This window comes from Vespa velutina, chromosome 10 (genome assembly GCF_912470025.1).
Source record: "Vespa velutina chromosome 10, iVesVel2.1, whole genome shotgun sequence".
NCBI classification, from domain to species: Eukaryota; Metazoa; Arthropoda; class Insecta; order Hymenoptera; family Vespidae; genus Vespa; species Vespa velutina.
In genome coordinates this window covers 7,099,799-7,124,420 of record NC_062197.1, presented here as the reverse complement: position 1 = coordinate 7,124,420, position 24,622 = coordinate 7,099,799, and the positions used below count along the sequence as shown (strand labels likewise).

At 35.8% G+C, this 24,622-nt stretch overlaps 4 protein-coding genes across 17 annotated transcripts in view; 2 read left to right on the top strand and 2 right to left on the bottom strand.

Moving 5' to 3' along the window:
* LOC124952120 (potassium voltage-gated channel protein Shaw) overlaps positions 1-13,619 on the top strand; it is a 23,482-nt gene extending 9,863 nt beyond the window's left edge. For 5 of the 8 annotated variants that reach the window (XM_047501509.1, XM_047501513.1, XM_047501508.1 and 2 more), the window contains one exon: positions 1,162-13,619. In XM_047501509.1, the coding sequence (XP_047357465.1) occupies positions 1,162-2,373 (1,212 nt within the window). In that variant the 3' untranslated portion in view covers positions 2,374-13,619. The remainder of the gene's footprint in view (positions 1-1,161) is intronic. The other 3 variants (XM_047501514.1, XM_047501515.1, XM_047501516.1) reach the window with 3 other exon arrangements.
* LOC124952126 lies at positions 7,319-14,999 on the bottom strand. 2 transcript variants are annotated; one of them, XM_047501530.1, is made up of 7 exons: positions 14,385-14,999; positions 13,155-13,577; positions 12,807-12,956; positions 9,191-9,351; positions 8,610-8,715; positions 7,993-8,531; positions 7,319-7,782 (listed from the first exon to the last, which is right to left on the bottom strand). In XM_047501530.1, exons 2-7 carry the CDS (start codon positions 13,294-13,296, stop codon positions 7,564-7,566), a joined length of 1,317 nt encoding a protein of 438 aa, XP_047357486.1. In that variant the 5' UTR covers positions 13,297-13,577; positions 14,385-14,999; the 3' UTR covers positions 7,319-7,563. The 2 variants fall into 2 exon arrangements, with proteins under 2 accessions (XP_047357486.1, XP_047357487.1); XM_047501531.1 differs by lacking the exon at positions 14,385-14,999 and adding an exon at positions 14,160-14,251.
* LOC124952115 (uncharacterized protein CG7065-like) lies at positions 14,410-21,210 on the top strand. 3 transcript variants are annotated; one of them, XR_007101822.1, is made up of 8 exons: positions 14,410-14,571; positions 14,647-15,302; positions 15,479-15,590; positions 15,806-16,527; positions 16,795-16,898; positions 16,989-17,097; positions 17,208-20,650; positions 20,960-21,210. XR_007101822.1 is itself a non-coding variant. In XM_047501496.1 (7 exons), exons 3-7 carry the CDS (start codon positions 15,489-15,491, stop codon positions 20,041-20,043), a joined length of 3,873 nt encoding a protein of 1,290 aa, XP_047357452.1. In that variant the 5' UTR covers positions 14,410-14,571; positions 14,647-15,302; positions 15,479-15,488; the 3' UTR covers positions 20,044-21,210. The 3 variants fall into 3 exon arrangements, 2 of the variants coding, with proteins under 2 accessions (XP_047357452.1, XP_047357453.1); XM_047501496.1 differs by having other exon boundaries at positions 17,208-21,210; XM_047501497.1 differs by lacking the exon at positions 14,647-15,302 and having other exon boundaries at positions 14,420-14,571; positions 17,208-21,210.
* On the bottom strand, positions 20,911-24,622 carry LOC124952118 (kinesin-like protein KIF3B). 4 transcript variants are annotated; one of them, XM_047501502.1, is made up of 3 exons: positions 24,459-24,620; positions 24,198-24,399; positions 20,911-23,864 (listed from the first exon to the last, which is right to left on the bottom strand). In XM_047501502.1, exon 3 carries the CDS (start codon positions 23,817-23,819, stop codon positions 21,633-21,635), a length of 2,187 nt encoding a protein of 728 aa, XP_047357458.1. In that variant the 5' UTR covers positions 23,820-23,864; positions 24,198-24,399; positions 24,459-24,620; the 3' UTR covers positions 20,911-21,632. The 4 variants fall into 4 exon arrangements, with proteins under 4 accessions (XP_047357458.1, XP_047357459.1, XP_047357456.1 ...); XM_047501503.1 differs by having other exon boundaries at positions 24,198-24,367; XM_047501500.1 differs by having other exon boundaries at positions 24,198-24,622.

The following is a 24,622-nucleotide window of genomic DNA, read 5'->3' as shown; positions in this document are numbered from 1 at the left end:
TTTATACGTAAATTTATTACATTTGACCTGTCTACAGTTCAGCGTCGCAATCAATAGGAGGGAATGTATCGGATATTACGGTACTATATCGTCGAATCCCCCTTCGATATGCTTCTTTTTTCCCTCCTTCTTTTTCACCCCTTTAATGTTTACTTTTAACGTTTACATTTCTCTCGTTTCGCTTATTCTTAAGCTATTATCGTACCTTGTCTTTTTCTTTACCCGTTCTACTACTGTATACATATATATACATACACACCAAGTCACTTATCCCTCTCACTTATCCCAACTATTACATTCTTCGCCCTTAACAAGAAATCGAACGGAGTATGATAGTCAATTTTCATGTTTCGCCATAGTACGCTATATGATTCATCTTATTGAGGCATTTCATGTTATTTTTTCCTTCGTCTCCCTTTTCTCGCTTGTTCAACGGCAAATGATTTAGCCAGCGGCTATGCTTGACGATTTTTCACTTCTCTCTTGGAGTGACGATATTTGTCATGAAGTACTTTTAAATCCGCAATATCAGTGTTACTCTTTAAAAATATGGCTATGCATATTTATGTTGACGTAAAGAAAAAAAAATGAAAGAGAGAGAAAAAGAGAGAGAGAGAAAGAGAGAGAGAGAGAGAGAAAGAGGGACGGAGAGATGGAGAAAGAGAAAAAGAAAATAAACGAAACAAATTTATGTTCACCTTATTTTCACGTCCACCGTACTTATCCCATAAATCATATTATATTACTTGCTTCGTTCCTGACTATGTGATCATAAATTACTTACATCGATGAAACCTTCCGCCGTGCTTACATCGTCGTTATAAAAAAGTGTAATAGCCTAATTCTTAATAGAAAAATATCTAGAAATTTTCACTATCGTTCCATATCGTGCTTTTCAAAGATTCTCTCAAGCGAAGTTGTTTCCCCCATAATATCAAATAGAAAATATAAAAATTATTAAAACAAGAATAATTAAGAAGATGAAAGCGTACCGGTCAAGAGTGTCAGAAATGCAATTTTCGTTTTGGAATATTTTTGTTTTGTTCACATCTCCCAACGAACGTAAAAGAAAAAGAAGAAATGAGAAAATCAAAAGGGATGGTACCTGGTTGTGTTTCTCGAAACAAATCTTATCAAGATTTCTATGTCGATCTTCAACAGGTAATCAGCATAGTTTCGGTCTTCTTCATCTGCGTCTCCATACTGTCATTCTGCCTGAAGACTCATCCTGACATGCGAGTGCCAGTGATAGTGAATCGGCCGGTGAAAGCGGGCAACATGACGTCTTGGGTGCTCGACAAAACGCGCACGAACGCCCACGACGTCTTCTTCTACATCGAGTGTGTCTGCAACGCTTGGTTTACCCTGGAGTTCCTTATACGGATAACAGCAAGTCCAAATCGTTGCGTCTTTATAAAAAGTTCGGTCAATTTGATCGACATGGTGGCAACATTGAGTTTCTACCTTGACTTGGCATTGCAACGATTCGCATCCCATCTGGAAAACGCGGACTTTCTTGAATTCTTGAGCATCATACGTATAATGAGGCTGTTTAAGCTCACCCGTCATTCATCCGGCCTGAAGATTTTGATCCAAACGTTCCGTGCCTCGGCAAAGGAACTGACCCTGCTGGTATTCTTTCTTGTCCTCGGCATCGTGATATTCGCAAGTCTGGTGTACTACGCCGAGAGGACCCAATCAAATCCAGAGAATGACTTTAAGAGCATACCTCTCGGCTTATGGTGGGCTCTTGTGACGATGACCACGGTTGGTTACGGGGACATGGTACCGAAGACATATGTGGGAATGTTCGTAGGCGCGCTATGTGCCCTGGCCGGTGTCCTCACGATCGCCCTGCCGGTGCCCGTGATCGTCAGCAACTTTGCGATGTATTACAGTCACACGCAGGCGCGAGCCAAGCTACCAAAGAAGAGACGTCGTGTCTTACCCGTCGAACAGCCAAGGGTCAGGGCGCCAGGCGCGCCTCCCGGTGTTGGACCAACTGGCATTGGTGCTACTGGTGTTGGTGGAACCGTTGGTGGACCTCCTGGAGTTGGAGGACATGGACCGGTCAGCCAACACGCCACGACCGGTGGGGGCCCTCCGTCCTCTGGCGTCACGCATGGACAGCAACCAGCTGGTGGTTGCCCTCCTCCTCATCAGGGGCCTCAGAACCGTAGGATGAACGCCATCAAGACCAATCATCCCAAGGATCCCTTCGCTACCAAATCAGGTACCCTGACATTCTCTCTCTTTCTCTCTTCTTTACTTTCCAATCTTTTTCAAAACCCTTCCTCTTCTTCGTGTAGTCGTGTAGTCGATTTCCCTTTTTCTCGTACGGTGGGTTCCAGAGGAAGACCGGAGGAACTCTAACCTGCGGACCAACGGGACCAAGACTACTGGAGGCTTGGGTTAAGCCGATATCGAGGCTACTCTCCACTGCCGATGCGTTCGCCGAACGGAAGAAGAAGACAGAGTTGAAGGTTAGAGGGAACAGCTCGCAAGTCCGCTCAATGATCAATAAGCTTTGCGGACATTTTTACGATGAGACAGTCGGCGGCTGTCCTCCGGAGTACTCTCTTTCCCTCTTTTTCCCTCTCGCTCGCTCGTTCTCACTCTCTCCCTCTCTTCCTCTCCCCTCTACCAAATCTTTTCTCTCTTTCTCTCATAAACGTAAAGCAATCACGCACGATATGACGTAGGACATCCGAGCTAAAATCTCTGATCGCTTTGCAGAACAAGGATATCAAACAATATTTACTAATCTCCTTCAATATTTTTATTCCAAGCCCTTATAAGTATCATAAAGTTACGATTTGATTGTTTTTCCCTTTACCTTTACCTTTAACCACAGGAGGTCCTTCTATTTTCGGTCAGCCTTTCTTTAAGTAACGTGACGAGCTAAGAAACCGGTAAATATAACTCGTAGGAAACAACGCTCGTTAAATGTCGAAGATAGCTTATTCTCTACATTATAAAAGATCGAGGTCAGAGGAAAAAGAAGAAGGAAAAAAGGGAAACGTTGAAAAAAAAAACGCGTAATCGTGAGAGACTTTGAAAAGAGTGAACGACGGATATGTAAGTCGGAAGAAAAGAAAGATCGACAATTAGAAACGGATTCTTTTCGTTCGTTTGTATGTTCGTTGTAGTCCTTTGACTCTTATTCGCTGAAATGCACGGAGCTTATCGATGTTCCGATACATAAGGCTTACGCGTAAGCGATCGTTCAGACTCATCCTTTCCGGAATGCACGCTACGGCCTAAGGTCGACTCGGAACGTGTATCGAGCGCTTGAGATTTTCCAATATCAGCATACTCGTTCGTTCCGTCCGACACGTTTGCGGACTCCGCCAACTCGTTGGCCCCATCCAAACCAGCGCGATTTTAGACTTACGAATACGCTTCGGTACACCTGAAAAAGCAATGGATTCTTGAAATTACAGCGAATCGATGTGCATTTGAGATATATACCCCTATACGTATGTATATATATATACATATATATATATATACACATATATATATATATACATATATATATACATTTATATACATATATACATATATATATATATATGTATAAACATATATATATTAGAGAAAAGATAAATCCGGATCTAAAGTAGGAACCAGACGTATCTATCTTTCAGATTAACTTGTTGATCGATGGAAGAGATGCTTCGAAGGGACCATGTCAAAAATATATCTCTGTATGAGTGAACGTATGTATGAATGTATATATACAAACATCCTACATATCTATCAAACAATCGCCGAACAGGATAATCGTGATTTTTCATTTATACGTTTGCTTTTAACGAACGTCGTTTAACGACTTAATGAATTAAAGTCGGTCTTGTTCTTTTTATGGCGATAAGCGCTTTATCATCCCCAACCGCTTAAAGCGACATCGGTAATCAGGTTAGATTCTAGGGGATAATCGATACCGACGATCTTTATATAGTCAACGAAATGAGTTTTTCTCAATCACTTTCTTTCTTTTTTTTCTTTTTTAGTTTTTTTTTCTTTTTCTTTTTTTTCTTTATTTTCACGATCAGAAAGCGAAAACGGGAACTCTAAAATTCTTTCTCGGAACTTTAACGAAACGACCCATTTCGTTTATTCTACTCTTTGACCACAGTCCGATTAGATGGTTACGCGTTTCGTAGACTCTGTAAACAACTTCGTCGCGCTTGTTTCTAACTATAGCAGGAAACGTAAGTTCGGAGAAAACGTACAGGAGAAACGTACAGGAGAAATTCTCATTTTACGTTTTCTGTTTACATTTTATACTCGAGATAAAAAATTTACTTAGGCTAAAGTGTGACATTTGAGTTATAATTATATAATTATTAAATAAAATTTCCTATTTTATACGCATGATAAAATTTATCGATATATATTAATGAAACAAAAGCGATGGGAAGATTTGATAAAAAAAGAGAGAAACAGGGAAAGTGTAAAAGAAAGAGAGAGAGAGAAAGAGAGAGAGAGAGAGAGAGAGAGAGAGAGAGAGAGAAAGAAAGAGAGAAATCAGTCAAGTATATAATACGAAAAAGAATAAAAATATGTAAGCGAAGCATTAAGAGTTTCTAGCGTGTTCCTACGAAACGCATATTTTCGCGCGAAATTAATATACAACACCGAACTTAGAATTCCACAAGCACTTATATATGTATATCCTTTGCACATCCTGAATAAGTACCGCCGGGACCAATCACCAAGCACCTCCTTTTTCTCTTTCATCCTTAAAGCCTTTCCTGTCCCTTCCACTCTTATTCCCGATCATTAAATTACCCTTAAAATAAAGTGGTACATTGCTCTCTCTCTCTCTCTCTCTCTCTCTCTCTCTCTCTCTCTCTCTCTCTTTCTCTTCCTTTATCTCCTTTTTTCCTTATAAACAACGAGCAAATTTACATGCATTTAACAAATGGCAAGGTTGTATATGTATCGTCACTGCACTAAAAATAAAAAGAGAGAAAGAGAGAGAGAATGAGAGAATGAGTTAAGAAATCAAATCGACGAGCTTAATTAAACAACGCGTGGATGTCGTACGAATGCAAACGCAAATGAATAAAAGCAACAACTTCCCTATCAGAGTTTAAGAAATCTTTGGCTCTGCATCGAGTATGCACTCAAGTGTGTCTTGCAACGGAATAAATTCGCTCGGTATATTGTGTTCTTTGTATGTATTTATGATAGCAGCTATTATCTAGTCGACTTGAGACGGTAAGCAAGGCACGTCTCCTGATATCGACGAAAATGTCGATGCGAATCGATCTAAGCGAGTTTTCCGATTATTTTTCCCTTTGATCTCTCCTTCTCTCGTGAGACAAAGAAGTAAACAAGAACAATGTCAATGTTGCCTTCTGATTCGATCTTGTTGTTGTTGTTATCCTTGTCTCTGTAGTCTTGTTGTTCAATGATCTCTCTAATGGCTTTTCTTTTTACGATCCATCAAACAATAAACGGGATAACGTGTGTATGGTCCGTACATGTTTTGAAGCGGCCGTGATATTGCTACAAGTGAATTCTCCAGATTTTCTAAAGTAATACGATCTTCGGCGAAATCTCATGGAACAATTGAAGAATAGAAAATTCGAAATTCCCTCGTATCGAATACTTTGTCGAACTGACTCGGTCAATCAATAAATTCAAATCGATGAACTTTAAAAATATTTTAAAAGAAGGAAAGAGAGAGAGAGAGAGAGAGAAAAACTAGATCGGTGCGTTTCAAATAATCGAGTTAACTTGATAAGTCTTTTAAAGAACTTTTGCATTTGTGAGGTGGTTGGACGAAAAGGTAAGCGAAATAAAGAAACGAAAGATGAGATGAAAAGAGAGAGAGAGAGAGAGAGAGAGAGAGAGAGAGAGAGAGAGAACAAATAAAAGAATGCATATCCGCGGCGGGCACAATAAGCACGCACGCACAACAGTTTTTAAAGAGAAATGAAGAACAAGTGTATCGTCGGTTAGGTGTGTGCATGGAAAAAAAAATATATATATATGTATATATACGTATATATAATATATAGTATATATATATATATATATACATATATATATATGCATTCGTCACTCTGAATCGTTACTATACGACATGGAGATTGAATTCCACTAACGAAGGATTTTTTCTACAAGTATCTTTTTAATTAAAAAAACACAAGCACGGAGAATTTCAGAGAGATGTTTTCTTTGACCATGTAGCAATCGTCTTCAATTCTTGGACATTCTTGAAGCGATGCGAATATTCCTTGAATTTACAGTCATTGTAATTACATTAATTAACGCATCTTTATTGCTCAACGATATACCAAGAAAATAGAATAGAGTTAAGGATAATAAAAAACGAAGGTGAAAAATATCGTTGCCTGCGAAGAATCGGTCACCTTCTTTTAAAAATAGTTGTAGTTAAAGCATTTGCATCTAAAGAATGTTCAAAAGAATCTATGCGAAGCTTCAAGAACGTTCAAACTCTTTAATGAAATTTTTAATAAAATCAAGTCGAATGGATTGAAGCGATGCACGAAATGATGCACGTCATATCGACGATTAACGTACGAGACACACCGAACCGCATGTGAAAACAGAAACACACATGAACATATACACATAAAAAGAAACACACTCTCACTTGCATTCGTTGACCACCGCCCTTTTACACGTTTTATCAGTCCTTTTGACTTTGTAGATAGAGTTGTACGATTTTTCTTAACGAACGCCAACGTCGAGCTGTCGTCGATGCTGTGGTATCGCAAATTATAAACCTACGAGATTATTCAATATTATTATAAATCGAAAAGGGGAGAGAGAAGAAACAACATGCGCGGAATCTCCCAACATGTCGAACGTGTGTATTAGCACCAAAGAGGAAGACGAATTTTACATTAAATACAATACGTGTCGTCAACGTAACCGTATTAACAAGCATTATCATTTCTATTCTTGTAACATCGTCATCATTATCGCTATGATCCTTGTCGTGATCGTCGGCGCATTTCGTGACGCATCACGTAACACGATGTAACCATAACATGCCGCTCGACGAGAAGAGAAGTCTAGCTCTGGAAATAGGTTCGCGTCGAATCTCGTACAAACGTTATACGTTACCACGCAATATCGCCGACGAAAATCTCGGGAGGTATCTAGGGGACCGAGCGGATGAATAAAACAAAAAAATAATATAAAATAAAAAAGGCAAATTATATATATACATATATATATATATATATATATATATATGTATATATATGTATATATATGTATATATATATGTATATATATATGTATATATATATATATATATATATATATATATATATATATATATATATCTATTATTGTACCGAGAGTTGTGCGCTGCGTTTACGATTTAAGCTAGTTTGTTTGTAAATAAAAACTATTTGACTCTTTGACACACTTGTCTAATATACAAATATGTATCTTCCTCTTCAATTCCTTCAAGTGTAATCCCTTTTCTCCTCTTTCAATTTCATTCATCAAGACGTTCCTCCTTTCTGCTCTCGCAATTTAACGCTACACAAGATCACACCATTGAAACGTTTAAGGTACACATCGTAGCTGTTCATACATAAGACACATGCCAACATTATCCTCCAGTGTTGTCCCTGTATCCTCTCCAGGACCAAACGCAACCCTTATACGAAAGGGCGTTGCCCAAGTCTCCACACGACAATTTCCATCGGTGTCTAGCTCGTCTCGTTCGCACAACGAATTTCCGCAATGTTCGAGATTGCAAATTCCGACACCATTGTTGCCGGGCTAAAACAAACGAATTGCCGTCTTTATCGGTTCTATCTCTCTTTCTCTCTCTCTCTCTCTCTCTCTCTCTCTCTCTCTCTCTCTTTTTCTTTTTTTCTTTGTCACCATTTGTGATTAACAATTGAATTTGAAATGTTCTACAGCGAATAAGACCGCACAAACGTTCGAAGTTCCATCAATAAATAAAAAATAAAATAGATGATATAGTACCGTGATAAATTCCTCGAAATCACAAGGTATAAGAACTTTGTCTCTGCATCTTCTAGTTATAACAGTTAAAGGTGTAACAGTCTCTTGTCCATCCGGACCACTTCCAGATCCTTCCATTAAAAAATCCGTTTGTCCAGCGTCAGTAGAGTTACCGTTAACGTTATTACTACCGTTGGTACTGTTATTAGGTTTTCTTCTGGGAACAGTGGTTGTAGCATTCGATTCAATTTGTCCTGATCTCGAAGCTCCTATTCGAAAAGAATCTTTCGAACAAGGAGTGTAAGAAATACCACACATTTCCTTTTCTTGACGAACACAAACTAAATAGTCCTGATCAGCTAAAAATCTCCCATTTGGTAGATAATTCATAGTTTTAAGGGTGCCATTAGGTGAACGAAAGTATTGAAGGCACCCGGCCGGTGCACGATCTTCGAAACCCAATTGGATCACTCTCATTTCCCACATTCGCGAATGAAGTCCATTCGGTAGCTTAAAGTCAAGGGTCACAGGTTCGTCGGCCTCGTTTACGTCTAAATATACTGACCGCACGAATACGTATCTATATAATATATTTCTTAAATAAACTACGAAAGAAGAGAATAGTGTGTTATACTCACTGTGCTGCCCGCTATTCCACCCACACAATCTTAGAGACGACCTATTACCATTCCTAATTTCCATAATATCTTCGTCACAGATGCCAGTTCTTCTATTAGGTTGACCCTAAAATCATTAATAGATTGTCAGAAAATTCCTAAGTGTGAAAAGATGATTAATCTCACTATGGATATCTCGATAGATAAACCTTTCCTTAAAGATAGACTTCTTTTTAAGTCGTAAGAGCCAAGAGTTCGTTTTAAAAATTCAATACGAAACTTTGAAGATGTTAGTTGCCGCCAAGTGTTTGAGTTCTTTCTAGATTTTAAGAGAAGTTCTCTTTTGTACTTAAGAAAAGTGCTAATACATCCCCTAAGATACTTATATGGAATAAACTGTAATGATTAATGATCTAAATTCGAAATCCCATCGGTTCATTCTAATGTAACCTAACTAAATTCGATTTATTTACTAACTTTATATATACTTTTGCAAATTTAATTAAACCCAAATTATCATAAAATCGTCCCCATTAAACAACAAGAACTACTCGAATACAAGCGTGACTGAAGTATCAAGAAATAGTAGAATTCGCACTTACTATGTTGAAGTGTATGAAGTCAATCCTCAATTGGCTGACCTGCCTATCGATCTTCCGGACGACTACCGAGCAGTTCATGGGTCGGTCGATGAGGTTCGGGAAACCAGGACTGGTCACGTAGGTCAGATTATTTTGCACCTCTTGATCGCAACTCGCCGTAACTTATAGTGGGAAAAATTAATGAATAACGATGAAAAACATTCGCATGTACGTTCTCAATGCGTAAAATTATTCAAATATATTCAGCCTCCCTTAAAAATTCAAAAACTTGTTCGTTTCGTCTTTTCTTTTTTTTTCACAGAAGAATAACCATAATCATTAAAGAAACTTTTTCAATTCAATCGAAGACTTGAAAAAGCAAATTTTGTTTCGTACACTCGAATATATTACTGTATCTTTTAAACCTTATCAATTACGTTTCTTTTGCCTCTTTGACCCTAAATAGCAGAGTTCTTTTCTCGAGGGTAACGAGTCCTTAAATAATTGAAGAAGTTTGAAACGCAATAAACCAACGACGTGGAAAGAAATACTGTAATTAAATTATTTCTCAATAGTGCCCACTCGACTATATTTCAGTCAACCTTTTCAAGATAAATTTCGCGTCGAGATGAAATCGCTAGTAAAGGTACCGAAGTATAAAAGACCGTATATTCGTATAACTCAACTGAGATAATATAAATTTCATTGTTCAACTACGATCGACCTATCTACAAATTGATTTTATAAGAACGTTTTGGATTCCTTAAAATATTTCAAGACAAAGCAGATAATAACCAATGTGTTCGCATTTCAAAGTATTATCACTTTCACGCTGAATGTCTTTCCATAAAATAGTCATAAAATGATAGATTGAAAAATTAATAAATACAACATTCAATCATCCTATATAGAATTAACAAGTAAAATTCATTACTTTAACAAATAATATTAATAACAATTAAATGACGTTTATATTTACATGTCCATTCTTATTCGAGTAAAATTTTCAATTTCTGATTTCTGAAGTGAAATTAAAAATCTGGATATATATACCGTTAGGATTTTTTCTAAGAAAAATAAGAGAGAGAGAGAGAGAGAGGGCGAGAAATCATGATGCGACATTCTTATGCCAGTCCAGAGTTCCGATAACGAGTTCTCATTCAGGCATTCAGTGGCCGTTTTAGAGTCTCCGGGGCTCCATTCAACGGCTGTGTCTATACCACACATTTACCATCTCGTTTCGTAGATTTTACTCCCTCCATCGTACATAGTACGAAACAACATTACAAATTTACAGGCCAACCGGTATCGACGCTCGTCGAGAAGGAATTCTACTTTGTAAACTTTGATCCTTTATAAAAGTAGGTAAGAAATAAACAATAACAACGACGAAGATATCAGATCCGATAAATTTGATTTACAAATAAGTAAATATATATGCAGGTATGTATGCACGTATATACATATGTACCTACGTATATAGAAGGTGCACATTCACAATTACATCGATTAACATGACGTAGAAATATCATAATATCTAGATTTGCTCTTTCAAATTAATTTATATTTGTTTAGCATTCGTTAAGAACGTAAAGTCGGAAGATACTGAACGTGTCTTCGTCGCTTAATTTCCCTCGAGAAATATCGTTCTGCATCTTAGAAATACAAATTGCTTTAATCTTAGTTAAAGTAAAATTTCTAACGATAGAATTCATAATGATGAAAGAAAGGGAAAGAAAGAAAAAGATAAAAATAGAGAAAGAAAGGAAGAAAGTATTAAATCTTCTAAGAATATTCTCTTTCTCTCTTTCTTTCTACCCCTAGTAAACATAAAGGTTGATATTTCAACGAAAATTAAAGTCCGATATCTCGCATAATTAAATATCAAGTTAATTGCTCGGCCTCGCGTGGTGACTACTCGACAGGTATATTAAGCGGGATCCGATGGAAACGTGACTAAAGTTAGCTTTCGCCTAACTTAAGATACTTTACTAATTATCGAATCACGATGCTATGACGGGAGCTTTCGTGACGTTAACGACGTATAGAAAAATTTCTCCTGGTAATATTTTTATACCAGTTGGGTATAACTAGTTGGATATGACTATTTTTACGCATATGTTTATATACATATGTATGTGTAGGTGTATGTATGTATATATATATATATATATATATATATATATATATATATACAAATTTGATAAATGACTCAACAACATATCCCAATAAGAAAGTAGAATTGCGTTCTTCTCGACTTTGATCGAAATTCAATTAAACTAACGTAGAAAATACGAATATCCGGGTGACGAATCCCAATATCCGGATGACAAATCCGTAAGATCCGACTGTCCGAGAGCACGAGGCACGTCCTTTTCATCGTAATCGGATTACCTCGATATCCGGATACCTGACGAACCTTCTTTTCCCAGCTAATGAATGTGGGGAAAAAAATCACGTGATCTTGGCCAAACAATCTACCAATAACTATTTCTAATATAAAATTATTGTGTGAAACCTTTGGCTACGATATTGCTTTGAATTGCCTAAATTATGATTTTTTTCAAATAAAACCGTATACTTTATCGATGGTGTTGATCTATTATTACTGCTCGAAATGTTTGCTTCGTTTGAGAAAAATAGACTACAAAGGAGAGATGGAGAGAGAGAAGAAAAAAAAGAGAAAAAATTAAAGAAAGAAAAGCACGTAAAGCGGTTTTGTCGGACATGCAAGCCGCGCAAACAAAGTTTTATGTGGGACACGTGACCGACTCGAAAGGCAATTAGGTAACTGTATAATCCCGACCGCTCATACATTTTTTCTCGGCACGCGAACTCAGAGATCGGAACTCAATGCTTCCTTCTTTCTGTTCTCTTTCTTTTTTTTCTTCTCTGCTTTTTTTTTGCTTTACTATATAGCGGCACCTCCCTCTTCTCATGCTTCCATTCGTCTTACAAATAAAATCTCTTCTTCGAGATCTCCTCGTTTTATACTTTAAAGCGTACGACTGCTTCAATACCGTTAACTAAAATCATCAGCCTGCTTCGACCCAGTGACCATTCTCTTTCTCTCAACAAGATCTTCGATCCGATCGAGAACGTCTTAGTAGTAGTTGTCGAGTGTGAAAAACGATCGTTTATGTATGCACTATAGATAAAACGCCAAGTTTACGGGACGGTCAAAAAATTCATGATAAATCGATAATTCATAAAATATTTAACAAATTTACTATACTTCAATTTAATCAATTAAATTTTATGCTTTAATTAATTAAAAACTATTCCGATTAAAAAATCTTCGTCGATGTATATTTCATATTAATTAATTTAATTTACGTATTAATATGTATTAAGTTAATTTACGTATGTACGTTATTTACGTTGAAGTACGTTATGTCGTTATACATATGTGTATAATAGATTGCTATGGTTAAATGAAAAATTGTAAAAAGTTTGTCTGGTATCCGTGCATATTACTATCGAGAAAACTATCAATGTATTAACTCAATTTAATATTACCTATATCTATACACACAAAAAGAAATAAAAAGATGGCAGACGTCATGCATATGCATATGCGATGTCCTAGAAAATATGACAAATAGAAAATAACCGAAAAAATTTATATAAGACTCACATATGCAACAAACACCAAATCCAAGAGCACATGGTCCATATGATTTTCCGTTTTGAATACGACAATGGTACGTGTTCATGCATATCCCACGTCGTCGTTTATCCGAAGATAAACACTCTTCTTCTACTGGGATAGGAAAAAAGTTGAGAACTAAAAAAAATTAAAAAGTAAACATAAGTGAATGATAAATGAAAGATTACAATAAACAATCATGTTCAACACATTTCCAAATTCTTTTTATCATATTCAATTAAAAATGCTCCAGAAAGATCTTTTCATTTAAATTAAATAAATATTTTTTAATAAATTCATTAGAAAATTCTTATCTAATCTTTCCTATGAACTCACCCCTGGAACGTATTTTTAAATCAAGCATCTCTGCTTGTTTGGTTCCCCAACCGAATAAATTCAACGACCATCCACAAGTGTTTACTGAAAATGACAACAGAAGACCGCAAACGATTGCGAAAAGTCCTCTGGACTTTCGCATTGCTCCTAATCACAAAAATGATCGTTCTGTCCTTTTATGCTCTTATTAATCAATAATGAAATCCGAGAATATCGATCAATCACCGAAAACATCGATACACCTACGACTCTTTCATGAAATTTTAAAGATCGTAGGAACGGACGAAAGACCGGCTGATCAACCGACCGACTGACTGACTGACTGTTGTAAGTCCCGTAGGAACTTCATATAAGACCCCTCTACAATCATCTTTGCTGATACTGTTACAGTCGTTATCCTACTATCCATGTACTTTTCCATTTCTGTAAAGACAGATATATTATATAAGATGAAATATATAATATGGCGAAATTTATTTCTTTGTGAATTTTGTAAATTCTGAATAAAAAAGAAAGACATATTAAATATATTGTAATCAAATTGTAAATCCTTTTGTAAATTATAAGAACAAAATATATTTTTTAATGTGATAAATATATTCAAAGTTAGAAAATCGATAATTAAAATAAATATAACAAATATATAAAATATACATTAATACAATGAAAATTCAATCGAAAATTCAAATTAGAATTCGAGCCAGAACAAATTTATATAATAGCCATATTCAGACCAATGGCTTTCGTCAGTGTAGACCGAATATATAGAACAAACATTTTTTTCATATATTATTTTATATTACTTCATATTTCGTCTTATATCGAAGTTGATATCATATTTTCATTCGTTATTAGAACTGTTTCGATGATTTATATAAATTATTGTTACTAACGAAAGCAAAAAAATTGAATAGTTAATCGAACAAAAAAGTAATCTATGCATTCATCTATTAATTGTTATATAAAGATCTTTTTAAATTAATGCTACGAATACTATATACTTACATATAATTTCTATAAATTTTGCATAGAAAAATAGAAATTAAAATTGCTAACACTGTATTGAGCTTCTTAGTTTAAATAAAAAAAAAATGACTGTTAGAATGTAAAACAAAGGAAGTCGATTTTAAAAGAAAATAACAATATGTCTACAATGCAGTAACCAATAACAAAAGACATTCTATTTCAAAGTTATCCGAGAGAGGGCAGTTAATACGAAAATATACTAACCGTTTCTCGAACGTCCTTATACTTTTCTCGCTGAAAGCGTCGATCTCATAAATATACCTACGTATAATTATACATATGTGAGCATGCGCATATTTGTATGAATGTGGAATTTTTTTATCAAATAAGATATCAAAGAATATAACTACGAACGAAGAAATTATTAGAAGCTTCTCGAAATCATAGTTTGGTAAGTGAAAATCATTTTCTTTCAATATCATTCCAGGTAAAAAAAGAAAACAATCCAAATTAGTAATATCGACAGGGACGATATGCAGGATCGTCGGACTGGACTGCTGAGAAATAGCTACTCGACTGTAGCTGATGAACTTTTTTTATACTACTGGCCAATGATGCATGAATAGTATACTTAAAGCTGGTGTAATTACGACAGTAGTTTCGATAATCTTAAATTATCTTGTTCCAGTGAAAATATAACCTCACATTTACTAGGATCTATGTGCCTTAAATGCCTTCCAGTGTATCACCTCACACAAAGTGTCACCTCATCTGACACAAAATATAAATTGCGTTCTTTACTATTATAACATATTTGTATAGCCATTATCAATGAAAACCATCTTTTAATTGCATAATTGATTTCTATACTGTTGATATATATTCCTATGTCGATGTTCACAGTATTGCTCATCGTATATCGTCAGTGGCATCTTTATGACATCTTTATCTTTTTAAGCATAGATACAGATCTTAAATAAAGATGACATCTTTGTCTTTTTTCTTAAACGTTGTCCACAAGACAACGAAATTTTACTTATATACAATTTGCAAAGTTAGTGAATCTTAACTTTGCATTGCTAGTGACGGTTCTTATGTTATTTACTTAGTTAATTGTTTTGTGGTATTTGTGGTTCCTGAAGAAAGAATACGTTGTTAAATCAAAAGCAAATTGCTTTATCGGTAAGTAACTGGAGTTTTATATAAATACTCCAGTATAGATAATATTCAGAGTCTTACATTTGCAGTATCCTATAAGTCTTTATTTTGTAAGTTTTACAAAGTTGTGTAAAAGAACTTATTGTTTCTAATATTTTATCTCTTCTGTATTCATTTGTATATCACTTTGATACTTTCAGAAAGTGTGTAATGGGTGATCTTTCTATTCGTGGATCAACTATGCAGAATTTTGATGATCTTGATATAGAAGGGCGCAATCCTTCTCATCTTTCAGAAGAAGATAAAGAAAAGGTAATGAAAATCTATTATTGAACCAGTGTTAAAATAATTACAGAATAATAAGTGTAAGTTTTATGATAAATTAATAATAACAATAAACTAATAAAATGAGTAAATAAATTGAAATCTATTACAAGAATTAAATTTACTTGATAACCACATATTTCTAATGTTTTCTTAAATATGTAAAAGATTTGTGTTTTTGACACGATATTTATCTTCTACAGGAAGAACATGATCGGAAACGTTTAATGCGAAGCAGTGTAACTGCTGAAGATGGCACTCTCAGACCTGTGTATTCCAAAACCGATGATGGTGACATATGGTGTCACATATGTAACATTGCTCTGTTTGGAGCACATAAGTTGATAAGTCATAATTCGTGTAATCGTCATAAAATTAAGTTGGACGAATGGCCATATCCCGTGTTACTATGGTCGAAACGTTCTGATATCGCGAAAGCAACTGCTCCTGTTCAATCGACTGCCATTACGGATGCTTTAGCACCAGGTGAACCAGTACCACCAGGAATGGAAGATCAATTAACAAGAACGACGACGATCCAAGTGAGTTTAGATCGCCATAGAAGTTCTCCGCTTGTTGGTCTTGAATATTTACTTGAACTTGTGGACAATGATTCCTGCGAACCCAGTTATACTTGTGTTTTGTGTGATAAACGTGGTGATCCACGGACTGTGATGGCTCATATAACCAGTTACAATCATCGGATAACATATTTGAATAGACATTTTCCAACAATATCGCGAGCTATTACAGAATTACCGCGTACTCCTAATTACAAACGTGGAGCCAACGAAATATCAGTGTTAGCAGCAAAAAAAATTGAAGAACGATTTGGAAGACTACAGCCACAATTAGTAGACAAGAATCAATTTGAAAAAAATAAAATGCAATATATCAAAAGGGTATATCAAGACTATCATTTTAGGTAAGTTGGTATATATTTTTAATTCTATGTACCTTAAGTATATGTTAAATTCTGTTTCTTCTTCACAATATCCCACATTTATACAACATTTAAATAAAACATGTTTTACTTAAATGTAATGTAAAGATGGGATAAGAATCTATAAGTATATTCTGTATTATATTATGTATAAAATTAATAGAAATGCTTCAAAAAAATTGTAACAATTGATTAAAATAAGTTATCTGATATTACCTTACAATCAAAATGGTTGTTTCCTACATACAGGGAAACACCTGAGTTAACATTAATGGAAGTTTACGATGTGAGATGGGTGACAAACTTTGAAGAAAAGATGGCTGAAATTGCTGGTAATAATAGTAATAAGAAAGGTGAGTATACGATATAAAGTTCTTTTATAATTATTAAACTTATTGTATTAATTTATGCTATGATATCAAAACTTAATTTCTGATATTAAGATTCTCAATCACCTGAAGAGAAAACAGATGGCAAATTTAAAAAGGAAGAGAAGAAACAAGAAAAATCATCTCCGAAGAAAACAGAATCTAAACAAGATGTTACAAAATCGTGAGTTGTCTATAACTTCGTAAAATAGGCCAAACATATGGAACAAAGCTACTAATACTATATTGTATCGCATAATTATTGAAAACATTGTATTTTTAAAACATTTTTAGGGTTTTCAAGATACGAATTCTTACCAAGGACAAATTAAATTTACGTAAGCCCAGTGAAAAAAACACGGAAAACTTAAAAAACTCTCCTAAACGCCCATCAGACGAGACGAAGTCCCTATCATCACTATCAAGTATATCAAGCAGTCCATCGCCATCGCGTTCAAGATCACGTTCTCCCGTTCGTGATAGAAGAAGTAGTGTATCGGACAAGAGTAGCAAGTATCGTACCAGATCACGATATTCTCGTGATCGTTCGCGTTCACGCTCACGTTCGCGTTCTCGATCACGATCACGTTCATTGGAACCACTTCGAGAACGCGATAAATGGGACAAGTATCGGGAACAAATTAGACGAGCCGAAGAAACGCTCGATCGCGCATTAAAGTTCCATGAAAAAAATCCAGAAAAACATCCTTCTTATCCGGACGAGTGGAAAAAATTCTGGAATAGACGATACAAAGAATTGCAAGCTGAGGGCAAAGACCCGAGCAAACATGACTTCAAACCCGAATGGATCGAATTTTGGAACAAACGAATGCGTGAGATTCATAATGATCAATTACAACAAAGAAAAGAAGAAATCAGAAAACGATTGGAATTATCAGAAGAGAAGCCTCCTGAAAAGTGGATTCCACCTTCAAGTAGACGCGAAAGATCGCCTCCCTCAAAACGTAGCAGACATCGTATTGAGAGTGATGATGAAGTCGAATACGTAGGTACAAAAACAATAAAAACAGATTATTACGATCGTCACGATCCACGAGAAAGAGACTATGTTTATTCTTCCTATTCACGAGGAAAAAGTAATATGTATCGTAGTTATTATTCTCGGATTGCACCACGAACGAGACCTATCCATTACGCGACACCATATCCTGTAAAAGACAAATCACCAAGTCCACCGCAAAAGGAAGAAGTACTCAGCGAAGATTTAGAAGTGGTAGGTTTATTGCGACTTCTGACAGCTCTCGAGGGTCAATTAGGCTCTCTAGGTCCTAAAATAGTATCACTTTTATCACGGGCATTAGCTGCTGAAAAAGCAAAGCCCAATTCCGCTGAAGAATTGCTTTACGACGAAGAAGTGAGCGTCCTATTCGAAACAGTTAAAGAGAAACTGAAAGGACAGCTTTTTGCTGGTATGATAGAAAAGATGGCTATCGCGCCAACGAAGACAGCAATACAAAACATAGCGCAATTATTACACAAAGCAACTGAAAGTAAGAAAAAAATGGAAGAGGAAAAGAAGAAAAAACACGAACTTCTTGAAGCAAGTAGAACTAGTAATTTTGTGAGTGGAAGAACTATATATTCTAGACCCATAGAAATGGTTACACCACCAATTAATTCCGAGCCAGTCACTGTTCCTGGCGTCGGAACAGTGGATAAAGTTGCAATAGCTCAACAAATCGCTGCTGCTCTCGTTGCACAAGGTAGATCAAATGTGTCTCAGGAAGAACTAGAAACATTAATTAATGCGGTAGTTGGTATGGCAGAAGCATCGAAACATTCGGACAAGCCTGTCACCACCGCTGATTTTGTGAAAGGTTTGGCAAGTGGTGGTACTGGTGTAACTGCCAGTGTTACAAGTGGTATTACGACTGGAATTACAGGCACCTTTCAAAGTAGTACATCGACATCCACATCAACTTTAGTAACTTCTACATTAACCGATACAGTGGATCAAGTTTCAAGAATGGAAAATTTATCAGACACAGATTTAAAGATGCTTTTACAAAATTTTAAAGACCTAAGTACCCACGAACAGCATGGTCTTATAAATTTCCTTAAAAAGTTAGAAGCTACTGATCTACCCAGGGTAGAAAAATTAAGAGCATTCGTTAATTTAAGCGTTGTAGTACCTTCTAGCATATCGCTATCAAAAAAATCACCTACCCCTGAACTGATTGAAATGTCAACGAGCAAGACGAATAGAAAAACCTCGCCATTCTCTATACGTAAAGGAAATCAAAATCCATCAGATGAAGAAAACAAATGGGTACCTAAGTTAGATATGTTTGCTAACGACGATGAGGAAGAACAACAGCAACAAAAGAAAGATGATGATAAATCTAAAGTGAAATTAGAATTATCGGATGATGACGATGATTATACTTTCGAAGACATTTACAAAGCAGCTGATAAAAATGTGAATGAAAGTGAGAAAGCAAAAAAAAGGACACGTGTCTTTTCAAAATCAATTTCGAATTCGCCTCGCTCGTGGTCTAGATCACGTTCGCGTTCGCGTTCACGATCACCAGCAACGAGAACTTCGGATATCACAAAATCTAATGATCCCAATGCGATCCTAAACGAAACTAAACGTTTAATAGCGAATATCATGGGTGACCTTCCAAACAAATATGTACCAAAATCACATATAAACTTCGCTAATGAAAATTCAGAACAAAGATCGTCAGGTCCAAAGATGATAGATCATACTTCATCGGCGATAGCTCCGATGCAAAACTTTTATAATCAAAATTATGATGCACCAACTAATCAACCACCCCGACCACAAGCTCCACCATTAACTTATCCAAATGTTCCTAATCAACAATTTCCGAATTATCCACCTCAACCGCAAGTTTTTGGTACTAATCAGAATTACATAGACAATGGTTATAATTATCAAGGATATGCTAACATGAGTAATCAAAATCAATATGCTCCGTCAACTGTACCACAAAATCAATACTCTCCACAGCAAGGATATGGTGCTGCTACTGGATACGGTGGTCCACCGGGTGGTCATCCATCCGGATATCCTCAACAACAATCATCTCAACAACCGCAACAATCATATGGAACATACGCGCAACAACAACGTTTCTACTAAACATTTCATTGTATAGAATAGTAGCGCGTGTGTCGATAAAAGAATGCCATTAACAAATTTTATACAAATCATCGATACTCGATTAAGACAGTGTCTTTCTATTCCTAGATGTTTTTGAAAGTTCTTTCAACTAACTTGGAATAGAATTATGTCAATCTTTTACAATGTTTTGTGATGAAAATATCGCAAGTTTTAGTTTCAGAAAACAGAATATTATTATCCGTATATTTATGTTAATACGGCTACAGAACTTTTTATTTTCAACAGATTTCCAATTTTGTCCATTGTATAAATATAAAAAGAAAACAATGCGTTTTGCCTGCATTACTACTTTCCGATGAATACTTGGTTTTTTCTCGTTCTTCGTGGTGCCTGCATTTAAGATTTTGAAATATTCTCATTATTACATTGTTTTTTTTTTTTCTTATACATGTATCTATTAAAATTATTTTTCTTTTTTTATCGCTTTATTCTGTCTGGAGAAAATCGCGCAAAGACTACTATCGTTTCAATGTGGAAATTGTACAAGAAAAGTGAATATGTATGAATGAATGTGTTTCATATGACTGTGTATGTGCTCGATCGATACATCCTACGTGGTAAAAGAGTAAGTAATAATGCAGTGTGTTATATTGAACTGTGCAAAATATATCTACACATATATATTTTGCAAAATAAACGGTAATTTCAAAATTATTAATTGAAAAATATATATTTCGCACATTAATAATATATATATATATATATATATATATATATATATATATATATATAACATATATATATAATATATATATATATATTATTACTGATTGCAATATGTTAAAAAAAAGATCTATATATTATATTATCCGATAAGATAAGTCGTCCATTTAAGTTTCATTTTATTTCGATTCTTATTACTACCATTTTTTAGACGTTACAGAGAAAGCAGATAAACATTGTACTGGAGAAATCTGAAAAAATGCTGATGCCATAAAAAAAAATAAAAATTAATAAATAAATGAATGTTAACAACGTATCGACATAAACGCAGCAGCGGATAAACAAACTTGTAAAAATGTGACATTTAAAATGATTACGAATAATGTTGAAATGGAATTGACCGTAATCATATGAAAAGAATGATTGTAAGATGATGAGAAAAATACATAAAAATGAATTGTTTATTTCTGTAGTTTCAATCTTGTACTATTCTCGTTTGTATATAAGTAAACATCGAAAATTTATCTTCATTATCTAGAATAATAATAATTAAAAAAATGTGCCGTTTAAACGAAGATAAATGCGCGAACAAAAACGACTATATGTTTCTCGTGCTTTATTGTTACAACAAATAATTCATCGGAATATCAATGTCTGCTAACTACTTAATAATTGCACAATGACTAGGTTCCAAAGATTCCGGCTCGTTCGTGCCTTCCTTTTTTTTTAATGAGAGAAAAAGAGATAGAAAGAGAAAAATTAGGCGAGCGCATCGTGAAGAATTAAATAGAAGCACAGGACGCGCAGTTCATCAAATATTTACACTTTTCTTTACAGAGAGCTACAAGAGGACGAAAATGAAAGAACACGAAGAAAAGCGATGACTATTTGGGTACGAGTCCTCTAGTTTTCGGATAAACAGGAGTCGGGATTTGCTGCATCTTCGGAACGCTTCTTGGCCTGATCCTTGCCGATTGTAATCGTGGCTTGGAACGTAATTTTGCATTCGAAGCATCAACATCGATGTCTCCTTCATCTCGAAGAGCCTCTTCGAGCACAGCTTGAATGGTTGGCGCGATAGCTGGTCCGTGATAATCTAATGTTGTTCTAGCTGGCATATCCAGATCTAAATTCAAAATATTTTCTCCGGCATAACGATATCCACGTCCCATTGCCAGAGCAATTCGAGCATATTCAGAAATTGGTCGACGTGCTCCAGGAACTGACGTAGGACGTTTTATCGTTTCTATGTTCGATGCTTCTGAATTTTTCAAAATCCAACAGTCTTCTTCCTCGTCGAAATGTATCCTCGATAATATCTTATTTTTCTCTTCTTCAGGAATAAAATTTTCAATTATCAAATATTTTAGTTTGAGCTCCTTCATTAATTCATGCTGCGTTTGTTCTAAATCACGTCTGTCTCTGTTAAAGTCATTAGTCACATCATCCAATTCTTGCTTCAATGCTTGCAACTTGGTAAAACATTTCCTCAACTTTCTCGATTTGACGTCTACCTCTTGTTGCAAGGTTGTATATGTTTCTCGTACACCGACCATAGTTAATTCCTCGTCTTCGAGTTTTTGTTGCATCTCGACTTCGCGCTTCTTACGCTCGGCAATTTCTGCTGCCTTTTGTTCCAATGCTCTTTGTTGTTCGTTCGTATGATCTATGATATTCTTCCCACCGCACAACATCTTGCTTTCTAAATCTTTTATTCTCGTAATAAGGTTCTCAGTCTCTTGTTTCTCAGCTCTCAGTTGCTCAGCTATTAATTTTTTATCAACTTCAATGGTCTTATTGTTGTCCTCTCCTTTACTATCCTCTGCATCGGATTCCGAATCTGCAAGATCGTCTTCTCTTTTCTTTTTTGTTTTCCTTTTCTTACGTTGTACCATACTCCTCTGAGCTAGTTTCTCTTTCAAACGACCGATTTCTTCCTGATACTGTCTCAAAAGAGCATCCTTAGGATCTTCGTTTATTCGTGGCTTATTCTTAATATTCTTAGCACGATTAGCATAACGCAAAGTCGTAAGCGTTTCATCATAATTGTAACTAGCAGGGCCAATGTTTGCGACCATAATCGTTTTCGAATTTCCCCCTAAAGAATCCTGTAATAATCTGGTAAGTTTGGAATCTCTGTAAGGAACATGAGTAGTTTTCCCATCGACTAATGCCGAAATAACATTACCGAGAGCAGAAAGGCTTAAATTAATTTTACTCGCTTCCTTCAGTCTTTCACCGGATGCACCGGTTTTACTTTGTCTCTCGCTACCAGCGAGATCGACTAGATTCAGACGACCTACTCTAATGCCGCCATTATCACCAATAGATCCCATCTCGATGGTGATCAAAAATATCGCGTGAGAGCGAGAACTGTGCTCGTTCATGTTGGTAGCACCAATCGTCCTATTTTGATTACCTTCATTCATCAAACGTTGAATCTCAGCTGCGCTCTTGCAAACGGCTGTCGATAAATCCTTCACAAAGACACCAGATTCAGGTTTTTCTTTCAACTCGAATCGAAGACTCTGATCACGATGAAGAAGATCACGTATCTCTTCCTGATAAATTTCTAAGTAACTCGCTCTCACGAGATATTGCATGTTCTCCGATCTGCCGATGTGATTGAATATGTGCTCGAAAGATCTTGGAATTATACCACGTTTTTCGTGTTCCATCTTTGAACCTTCCATTGTATAAGTTTTACCTGTCCCAGTCTGACCATAAGCAAAAATGGTACCATTGAAACCGTCCAATACCGAAGAAACCAAAGGTCTCACAGTTTCCTCATAAAGTTCTTGCTGAGTCGAACGCCAATCGTAGACAGCATCGAAGGTGAAGACCTTGACATTGTCCGTGGACGGATCGTCCCGAGGATGGCGGATTTCTACTACCCCTCTTGACGGAATGACGTCGACTACACGAATATAACCTCGTGCAGTTTCCTTCTCGTCCATTGGTCTGCATCTTACAACAACCTGGACGCATTGAGTCGCCACATCTGCCGATCCTGCGCTTGATCTTGAACATTTTTTCTTTGAACTCTTCGACTGATTGTCGAACTTATCCATACTTTCGCAGGAGAGACCAAACACGTGGAGGTGTCGAAAATTTACCTGTCAAAGGAACAAAACAAAACAACATTCCTACGTCAATACAATTAATTATTTGAATTTAATTTGATACAAAGGAATCATTCAATGATAAATGAAATGTCGTTTCTGTTGATCCTTGTTATGATCATGTCCAAAATAAAAAATGACGTACGCGTATCATACCATCAATTAAATCATTCAATTTCAACGATATCTTCTTTGTACGGATAATCTTACTTACGTACTTTTACGTGACAATTTTCTTGAAATAAATGACATGCAATGAGAAGTGAAAATAAGAGAAATGAAAAATAAAACCAAAGGACAGGGCTAGTTTCTACGATGACTACATACCTTTTTAGGAAGTTTATTTGTTCTGTCGAGTGAACAGAGAAGCAGAATGTGGTTAAAAAACAGGTTAAACAGAAGAGAGATCGACGATTCTTCGGCTTCGTGTCCGTAGATTATACTTCTCTACAAGGTATCGGTATTGATCCATTGTTTGCCTCTGGGACCCCCTCACACTGTCAACACGCGACTCGTGTTGTCCTTACGTCTGTTATTACCGACTTTCAGTAGTACAATGACTTAGTGATCATTAATGTTTGAACTTACGCGACGATATCAGCCGTATTGCGATGAAAATATACGACGTAGAATCCTTGGGATGAAACGAAATGAAGGCATGACTCTCTCTGCTTTCAAGTGACACAACAGACAGCGGCAATAGATATATAAAATGGATTAGTAGACTCGTAAATGCCGAGTATGCGCACTAA

What these genes read in the sequence shown, in the direction of transcription:
- LOC124952118 (XM_047501500.1), bottom strand. Translation starts at nt 23,819, where the DNA reads ATGGATAAGTTCGACAATCAGTCGAAGAGTTCAAAGAAAAAATGTTCA.
- LOC124952126 (XM_047501530.1), bottom strand. Translation starts at nt 13,296, where the DNA reads ATGCGAAAGTCCAGAGGACTTTTCGCAATCGTTTGCGGTCTTCTGTTG. An exon ending in TTTAAAAATACGTTCCAGGG is followed by an intron (nt 12,957 to 13,154) that starts GTGAGTTCATAG and finishes AATTTTTTTTAG; the next exon opens with TTCTCAACTTTTTTCCTATC. An exon ending in ATTTCGAGGAATTTATCACG is followed by an intron (nt 7,783 to 7,992) that starts GTACTATATCAT and finishes CGTTTGTTTTAG; the next exon opens with CCCGGCAACAATGGTGTCGG.
- LOC124952115 (XM_047501496.1), top strand. Translation starts at nt 15,489, where the DNA reads ATGGGTGATCTTTCTATTCGTGGATCAACTATGCAGAATTTTGATGAT. An exon ending in CAGAAGAAGATAAAGAAAAG is followed by an intron (nt 15,591 to 15,805) that starts GTAATGAAAATC and finishes TATCTTCTACAG; the next exon opens with GAAGAACATGATCGGAAACG. An exon ending in TATCAAGACTATCATTTTAG is followed by an intron (nt 16,528 to 16,794) that starts GTAAGTTGGTAT and finishes TCCTACATACAG; the next exon opens with GGAAACACCTGAGTTAACAT.